Here is a 9062-nt window from a genome sequence, read left to right as displayed (position 1 = left end):
AAAATCAAATTTCAGTCTTATTTTACATTTTTTTCATTCTTAGGAATGTCTAATTTCAGTTAAACAAGCAATTCCGTATTATATTTATAAATCTTTATAACATTATACAAAAATTAGATTTTTCTTAAAAATTGAAATTTTGCCGGGAATGGGGCTTTAAGCGTTGAAATTTATACGAATAGGATCCAGACGGTAGTTGCTAAATACAACGGGTTCAGCCGAGGGGCGTGGCTTGTATTTATGGCGACGTCATGTATAATTATGCCGTCTACCAAAAAACATCACACTATACTGTGTGTGACCATGGTGTGACCATCTAACTAAGCCTGGGCAGGTCATACTAGGAGATCTTTTCAGCTGTCTGGGGCCTAATCCTAGATTGTGCGTCCAGCAACCCGCCACTCTGTCTAGGCCTATGCCTCATTTAATGTGAAGTTAGACCTATGCAGTCTGCTGTAAGACCCTCGCCTAGGCTACTGAAGAACCTGCACTGAATAGGCGCATAATACGTACGGTAACATTTATACAATACAAATATACACGACATTGTAAATTTAATTTATTTACTTAAATTACATAGATTACGGTAACATTCGGTTCCATTTCTCTTTTTCTGAAATATAGCCGGCAATATTGATTCAAAGCAATGAACAGTAAAAAAAAATCTTAACTTCAGCAGTTATGTCATGTTGTAATTTTAATTTAGGCCCGGCCATTTTCTTTTCCAGTAAGATAATTTGTTCATAGGATTAAGATTGGAAAATCCATAGACTAAGTAGTACAGGATTTGCCCGACAAGGGGGCCGATGTCCCCGACGAAAAAAGGTGGGCATCCCTCAATATTCTTTGAAAGTGTTCCACGGGGCTCCCCCTCCCCCCGAAAGAAAATAATTTTTGGTTTGAAAGGCTTACTTCTATAGTCGATTTTGGTGTCTACTAATATGTAGAAAATAGGCCTACATTCGTTGTCCCAAAACGCGCGTGCGCTTACGTACATTTACGCTATGATTGTGTGGGCCTAAAGAATCAATATCCAACAAGGGGCCGGGCTTAGCAGAAAGTGCCATTAATTCATTACGTCATCTTGTCATCTCAGATTGTTTTTTATCGCAATGTCAATTGCTCCAAGTCTTTAAAACTCTCTCATTTTGTATGTTATCTAATGATGTTTTAAGTATACAAAGTACTGTAAGCAATTGAAGCACCGGATTGACTTTAGTATGTTTATAAAATTGAAAGCATAATAGGCCTACTAAATTATATAACTTATTATTATATAACTCAACATAGACAGAATATACTGACCCGTATTTTTACTTTAGCCCATCTGCAGGAAACTAACAGAAACACAAAAATTATAATTACCAAAGTGTAAAAACAAGTTGATCAGGCAGACCAAGTAAATTTTCCAATGGTGCCCACAATTTTTTGCTTCAGTGTTATACAGAGTCATAATTGGTGAAACAATGGCGCGCCTACACTATCAGCAGACCAATACGTTTACCTCATTGCTGCATAGTTTTACAGTTGATAGCCTGAAATAAAAATGTTCTGGTACAAAATGAGTTTAACGCCCTCTTAACTCTTTTCCTGTTATAGCACGGCCGATACAAACAAGGAAATATATATTGCATTGACTGTCATGGCGACGAGATTCTGTATTTTTTTTTACTATGCATACATTTTGAAAGCCCAATGTAAATAGGACTTATGCTTTCGGTGCTTTAGAGTAGCCCTACTGATGAACACAGCGTCCCTCCATACTTCAAGTTGTTGATCTGTGAAGTATTTCGACAGTTACACAGAAACTGGAAGTCTCAGGGATCATAATAGCAAATAAATAGCTAGTAACTTTATAATATAGTGTCCAAGTATTATTTTTTTTAAACCTTTACACATTAAGACATATTCCACCCTATGTTTGGTCGGATTATATCACTCCATACTATAGTCATAGCTTAGGAATATTTCCTTAAAAAGAAATTGATAGAATAATTAATATTTCAGTTACTGCTTTAGTGTTTTTTGTATGCATGCAGTTATAGTATATTTTTGGCTGAAATTAAAGAAACAATTATATACTAACGTTTTACCGGTTTGACAATCGATCCGACCAGTTACCAAGAGTGTCACACGTAATTAATCCATCTATAATTCTCCCTCCCCCACTTATTAACCTAAATCAATGTGATGTTTACTCTTATATCTAGAAAACTTGGTCTGAAGATTGCTAAATTCATTATGAACTGCATGGAGTGCGATTTGAGAACAAAATCACTGGTACAAATACTTGGTGTTAAATTGGACAATATTTGGTATCTTCGAGCATGTTATTCTTGTGTGATTTGAATTGTTTTATTAGTAAACTGGTAAAAAAGAGGTTAAATTTTACGAAAACATTGCTAACACGTTGACGAAAAAAAGTATTGTAAAGACAATATTATTGTACCATTATAACGATGCCTAATTTCATTAATGTATGGTACTTTATGGCTATTTAATGTTGGCCTATACCAACTCCTCTAAACTAAATTCATATTTTTTAAAGGTGCAATGGCGTCATAATTAAACTCGTAACTTCGAAAAGATCGCTGGCGCTGGGAGTGATCGAAGTATCACAGGTGTAAAGTGAAAATGCTGTAGCGACTGTTTAGTGATTCTATGGAAACTAGGCTTTGATTATTTTTATTTTATAAGGCCTATGTGATTAACCGAACTGGTATTGCAAAGAAACAGATAAATTTCATGATTGCTGTTTTTCGTTGGGTATCTCTACATATACACGTATAATACCTTCCATATAAATGAATATTTAAGTATAATAATAACCAATGACATATTTTAATTCTTAGTTCTCATGAAAATGACCTAGAGTTGGACCTTTATGTACAAAATAATATGTATATTGCTTCTTTTGACAAGATAATTATAATATTTCCTCCGAAGCAGTGGTTTCCGCCACAGGATCAAAATGGAAGAATTGGTATGGTCTCGTATTGTTGATTTATTATTTAATTTATCATTTTAATTTATCTTGTCCTTTACCTAATAAAGCCTACACAATTTAGCACTCATATGATGATTATCATAGACATGTGTTTCTCATTTTTTTTTTTATTTAACCTCAAAAAAAATATTTACATCCATAATAATAATGAGTGTTTTTCAAATGTTTCTAAAAATAGAAAGGAAAATGAAAGCTTATTACAAAAACACATACAGCATTTGTTTAACTTTATTTTGAATCTTATGTTAAATATTAATACATGACTACAATAGACAATTATGACAATAAACAATAAATCAGCAACCCCATACGTTGTAACTATTTTCTCGATTCAGAGCATTTGAAAATTTCACATTGAAATTAATATTCAAACGTAGTTTTTCACTTGACGTTTACATAGACAACTGGGTTGTCATAATTCCACTGTAGATCTTCATACTTGTTATCTGCTCCTGGCTCAACGTTGTACGCCGTATAAGCCTGGAAATATCAAGAATTATATTAATTTTATAGGTTTTGTGACAGTAGCGTAGTCAGTGTTCAACTCATAAGAGGTAAGTGCAATCTTTTTGTAATCCAAGACCCGTACAATGTAGTTCTATGTGACCGGCGTTAGGCTTACATCCAGTGAATTGTGAAGTTAAGCATTTCTACTGAGAACATCATGAAACAATCTTAGGCTGCCAGTTGTCTGATGACCGCCATAGGGCGTGAAACTCAGAGTAGGCCTAAGACAAAAAGACATAAATAATATGGAAAAGTAGAATATAAGAAATAGAAGAGGCTGTGTCGGTTTGGTAGTCAGGACAGGACTATATGTGTTGGTCATATTGTTTGATAACTGATTATTACATTATACAAATGCTAAGTTAAAAAGCCAGTGCTGTATTTGGAATTGCATGTTGGAACATGCAGTTTTAATTATTTGAATAATTATAAAGCAATGGCTGACAATAGTAAATGCAGCGTTTCTTTACCGATGGTTGTTCGTCATTTCTGGAAGCTTCTTCGGTTTTCTTTAAGATAAAAGTATATTTATACATATATTCGTATATTTGTATCTAGTATTAAACATGTAAAAGTCAAAAACTAAAATCAATCACAAAAGCCTCACAGACATATAGGCCTATTTTCAAAGTTGTGACTCCGACGTGGTCTGTGTATTGTTGATAAATAATACCATGTCTAAAACTACGCTATTTAAAATAATAGCAAGGACGGACGTTTTGGCCAATGATCTACCTACTTGGTTTGTACAAGTTGAGGATCAGTTCGTATTTAGTGGACTTACTGTTGAATATACACATACAATGCTAATGCTTTTCTCCAAACTAACATAGCACAAGAAGTGTAGGATTACACCTACAGTATTTTGAAACAACTGTTGTGCAAAGATTGCTACCAAAATTATGCTAGCCTCAACTATTGCAAAATAATCCTGAGCAGTGACAGACACCTTGCCTTGGGCATTACTCGAGCGCATAGCAGTTATAAAACGAGAACTCTTCAGCAGAACCTGATGTATTTGGTGCTACTAAGCAATTGCTAGGACAGTTCGTTTAAGCGTCGCAAGCTCCCCTCGTCATTGTAAAACATGATGACTAAAGAAATACACGTAACAAGCAAACGTTGTTGCCTGTGGATATATACGGTATATTCTTCGAGCTTTGAATCAGCTTTCAGTGGCGAATTCAATGGGAGGGGGCATCCGGTCCGGCCCCTCCGTCTCCCCTAAAATTTTCAAAATTTAAAGAAAATTTAGAAAAAAAAAGAAGAAAATTCGACTCAAATTTTGCACCTAAAAGTGACATTTTCGACCATCTAGAGGTGCCATAATCATAAAATATTTTACCTCAGCCCCAACCGGTAGGACTGAGGTAGTATAGTCCCTCAATATATGAAGTCTTTCTCCGGGCCCCCTCTATATCAAATTCCTAGTTACCTACTGCTTTTGTTCTTCAAGTAATCATCGTCTACACGGATTACCATAAAAACCAGGGGGAAATGTTAGCGAGTGTTGCTATCTAACGTATAAGTATTAAAACTTATGCAAATCGGCATTAAGTTGTTTTGAAATGTCTTATTGGTAACTTTTATTTATTTTAAATTAGCAATTCAGTGTTATATAAAAAATTGAGGATATTTCGTTTGATTTTTGGAGAAATACCTTACCATCTTTCTTACCGGAGGTAGCTCGTAATCTCTGCAGGATGTTGTTTCGGTGACCTTTAAATGAAATAATATCAATCAATAAGAAAATTATCTTCCTCTTTATATAAATTCATATCTATTAGTGTTACTACTACTATTCATGACATAATTTATCATGACAAACAAAATTAACGTTTTTTAATGGAACATTAACCAATGAATAATGTACGATAGCCACACTAGTATATTAATGTTAGCAGTACGCTGCGATTCAGGGGCATGTCAGATTTGTGTGTATTGCTAAAGTGCACATGTTGTATATGAGCCTATGAGGCCCAATATAATTCATCTTCAGTGACATCACTTTATGGTTATTATATTATCTACATCCGATTAAAATAAAAGTAGGCCAAGCCTATGCCATAATTATCATCTTAGCCAAAAGAAAAGCCCCGCCAGTTTAGTAAAGGTTCAGTATCAGTGTGTACATGATACTGGTATCGCACCTGTGCTTTTGAATTTCTCATTTTCCAGAGGACGCCACATACAATTGAAGATAAAAGGATTCCCATAAAGAAACCTACAAACGTCATTCCAGCAACAAGAACAGTATAATATGAGCTTGACAATTTTTGAGGTAGGCCTACTATGTAAACAAAATACTGATAGTCAGAATATAATAGTTATATTTGCATAATAATAAACGACAGGACGTATTATAAAACATTTTATTTGTGTTATATATCGTTATATAAATTCACAAAAAGCTGAATTATTTGACTTTTTATTGGCATTTAATGTACATAAAATGTGTCACAAGGCGAGTCGACCAATCAATTCATCAATAAATCAATATCATCATTCAGTCAATCATAACAAATAATACAGAAACAAATTACGTGAATAATTAGAAACATTGGAATACTGAAAATTTGTAGTTCATATAGTACATTCATGATTATAAAATAGTATGAATGCGTAAATCAAACAAAAAATAAACAAACTTATGACTGAGCAAATTATGTAATAAATGAAAGGATAGATGCGTCGATGGATGGATAGGCGAACAGATAAATGAATGAATGAATGAATGCAAGATTTAAGAAATATATTATATTAAAACTTACCCGTTTTGGAAATACTTGCTATAGATGTCCAATGTGTTTGTAATGAAAATACATATTTAATTATAAAAAAAAAAAACACGTGAATAACGTTTTAAACTTATTTAAATTGTTGGAGAACGTACCAACTTTATTTCAATTAATCAGTCAGTTCATCAATATATTATTATCATTTTAAGAATTAACATACTACAATACAAATTACAATATGGGGTTATAACAAATGGTGTGTATAAAAACGAATGGAGAAATAATAGTAGGTCTACACAAATCAAATCGAATATTGTATTCAGTAACAATAATCCCATTTTTATCATGAAAATATACAAATGAAGTCAGTTTGGTGCCTAGCAATAATTTGGATACTATAAATAAACGCATAATTATAGTAAACATTATGTTTATTTTCAATTTCCGTCGGAATCGTGAATAAAACAAAACAAAAATCCGTATAAATGAAGAAAATACATACTTGTTCCGGAGGGACTTGATACGAGTGTCGTTGATGGTGCTGATGAAAAATATACATGTATTTAAAATAACAAATAAATAAATACTATTGGCAAAACTTCCATCAATTTTATAAGAGTTTTCATGACGAGCAATCCTAGTCGATATAAAAATGAAGTCAATATAACATCAATTCAACAATGGTCAAAAATAAGAAATAACATCTCAAAAAGAAAAACAACAATACCCTCATTTGGATCAAGGCTAAAAATGGATTAAGACATTCACCAAGAGCATTATTGAATAATTGTATTGCAATTATGCTTACAACTTACAAGTAGGTCTTAACAGTAGCAGAGTTCCTTTATTACTCAGCTTTCCTTCATCCCCACTGTAAGCTACATTCTCTACTCGACATTGGTAGTCTCCTTCATCCACTTCACTGACTCTGCTGATCTCTAATGTTGTATCTGACTGTGGATACTTCTCAGTATTAGACACACAAAGTACGCCGCCATCTTTGATCCATGTAATGGTGATAGGTGTTGGAACGCCATCAGATACGTTGCATGTAAATGTCGCAATTTCATTTTCGTTGAGAATGTTCCCTTTTGGTTCCAAATTAGGTGTGTCAAGATCTGACAGTAATGTAAGTTCAAATTATTCCAAAATACAAAATTATTCAAAAAATACAAAATATAGTCCTTTAATTTGGTATTGAGGTCTTTTCAAGTCGCAGCGGAAATATGTGGTATATATTTCCCAAAGACATCCGTTGCATTTTCACTATTAGCGAGTGAGTGAAAGTTTTTTTTTTTACTTTAGTTTGATTAATTTGTCAACACACAAACAACCCCTCCCTCTATTTTTACAATGTAATCCCGATTCTTGTTCGAGCCACATAAGAAGAGGTTCGGGAATTGAACGGAGGTTTTGCACTTGTTTTTGCTTGTTTCATACAAAAATACAGGAAAGGCTGCTGCTCTCTGCAGGATGAAACGGCGCCGCGAGCAGCTCTCTGAAATGGATACATTCGTTTCGTTTTCGTTTTGTTTATTAATCTTTCAAGAACCTTAATTCATGATTGAAAACAGTATACCGAGTAGAGGCACACACTGAATATGCAACAAGCAATAGAAAACAATGTTTTTGCAGTACTTACAATGAACGGTTAATTTTGAAAACCCATTCGCATTGTCACCGGAGGATGTAGTTACCCTGCATAGGTAGTAACCTGTATCGTTAACTTTAACGTTAGATATAATGAGGTATCCATCAGGACTTATGCTGTATCTACCTCTTGGTTCTCTGTTAAATAAATTCGTTATAATAGGATCCCCCTGCAGTACACCATCTGCATCACATTTCACCCAAGTCTCGCCTGCCACATTTTCTCCTGGTAGGGTTGTTGTGAATGCATACGTAATCAGCGCATCTTCATTTAATTTTGCTGTAGCAGGCTGCACTGTTACGGTTGACGGGCGAGCACACATTCCTGGAACTAAGCAAAAGTGATTGGCCTACTGGGAAATATTGTAGTGGCCTACCATGTGTAGAAATTACTTAGAACTAGTATCATTGTGATGGAATATCTTATAACATTATGAAATATAAACTAACTACACTTAGGTTGTTATATAATTTATTTTATTTTATTTTACTGTAGTTGACCTATGCTTCAGCGTTTTGACTAAAAGAAAACTAAAAAAAGACATAAAAATGTAATATTTACCAGCACTTGAAGCCAAGGCTATCAGGCAGACAAAATACATGTTGCGATAAATCTTAAAATATTTGCCTTCAGTATCATATATATGTATCATCGATGTAAAAAATACACTACGGTATCTGAAAGATAGATTCCTGTAGGTTTTTATACTCAGACCAGGGAACAGTTCAACTTTGAACCTTTAACTTGTCTATTATTGAAGTTGGTAGAGTCACTTATAGACAAGCTTGGATCCGATGTTCAAATCGGAAAATACTGAAGGTTTTGGTGAAAATTATAAACCTATATCCTTCTTCCGGTTATTTTAAAAATCGTTGAGGGCATTGTGTACAGTAATTTTCGTTACTATATATTTTTTTAGATTAAAAACATCAAAATAAGGCGCTGCAATTAGAAACATACACACGTATTTTAACTGTAAAAATAGACTGATCATTTCTGATGCCCTCTAGAATAGGGCAAGTTAAAAGAAAATGAGTATTATTTTCTTCCTCGTTCACATTACAGCATTTATGGAGCCCATTAGCATTAGTCATCAGACCAGCTATTTTACCATTAAGAGGAAGGGTATTCAATCTTAATTTAAATTTTAATGATGTAT

The 9062-nt window shown here is 33.7% G+C and overlaps 1 protein-coding gene across 3 annotated transcripts; it reads right to left on the bottom strand.

Annotated features, from left to right (window-relative positions):
• Positions 1 to 3136: 3136 nt before the first annotated feature.
• On the bottom strand, positions 3137 to 8671 carry LOC117123283 (hemicentin-1-like). 3 transcript variants are annotated; one of them, XM_033269152.1, is made up of 9 exons: positions 8465 to 8671; positions 7895 to 8233; positions 7068 to 7370; positions 6755 to 6793; positions 6286 to 6303; positions 5665 to 5804; positions 5180 to 5233; positions 3985 to 4023; positions 3137 to 3487 (listed from the first exon to the last, which is right to left on the bottom strand). In XM_033269152.1, exons 1-9 carry the CDS (start codon positions 8553 to 8555, stop codon positions 3389 to 3391), a joined length of 1122 nt encoding a protein of 373 aa, XP_033125043.1. In that variant the 5' UTR covers positions 8556 to 8671; the 3' UTR covers positions 3137 to 3388. The 3 variants fall into 3 exon arrangements, with proteins under 3 accessions (XP_033125043.1, XP_033125045.1, XP_033125044.1); XM_033269154.1 differs by having other exon boundaries at positions 5192 to 5233; XM_033269153.1 differs by having other exon boundaries at positions 5665 to 5801.
• Between the last annotated feature and the right edge of the window lie 391 nt (positions 8672 to 9062).

This window comes from Anneissia japonica, unplaced genomic scaffold, assembly GCF_011630105.1.
Source record: "Anneissia japonica isolate Jap-2015-1 unplaced genomic scaffold, ASM1163010v1 scaffold1949_len687591_cov173, whole genome shotgun sequence".
Lineage (NCBI taxonomy): Eukaryota > Metazoa > Echinodermata > Crinoidea > Comatulida > Comatulidae > Anneissia > Anneissia japonica.
The sequence above is the reverse complement of the archived record's forward strand: the minus strand, read 5'-3'. Positions and strand labels throughout refer to the sequence as shown.

Coding starts and splice junctions, on each gene's coding strand:
- LOC117123283 (XM_033269152.1), bottom strand. CDS start 8,555: ATGATACATATATATGATACTGAAGGCAAATATTTTAAGATTTATCGC. Junction 6,794..7,067: donor GCTACTGTTAAGACCTACTT/GTAAGTTGTAAG, acceptor ATTTTTCATCAG/CACCATCAACGACACTCGTA. Junction 4,024..5,179: donor TACCTCCGGTAAGAAAGATG/GTAAGGTATTTC, acceptor TTTATCTTAAAG/AAAACCGAAGAAGCTTCCAG.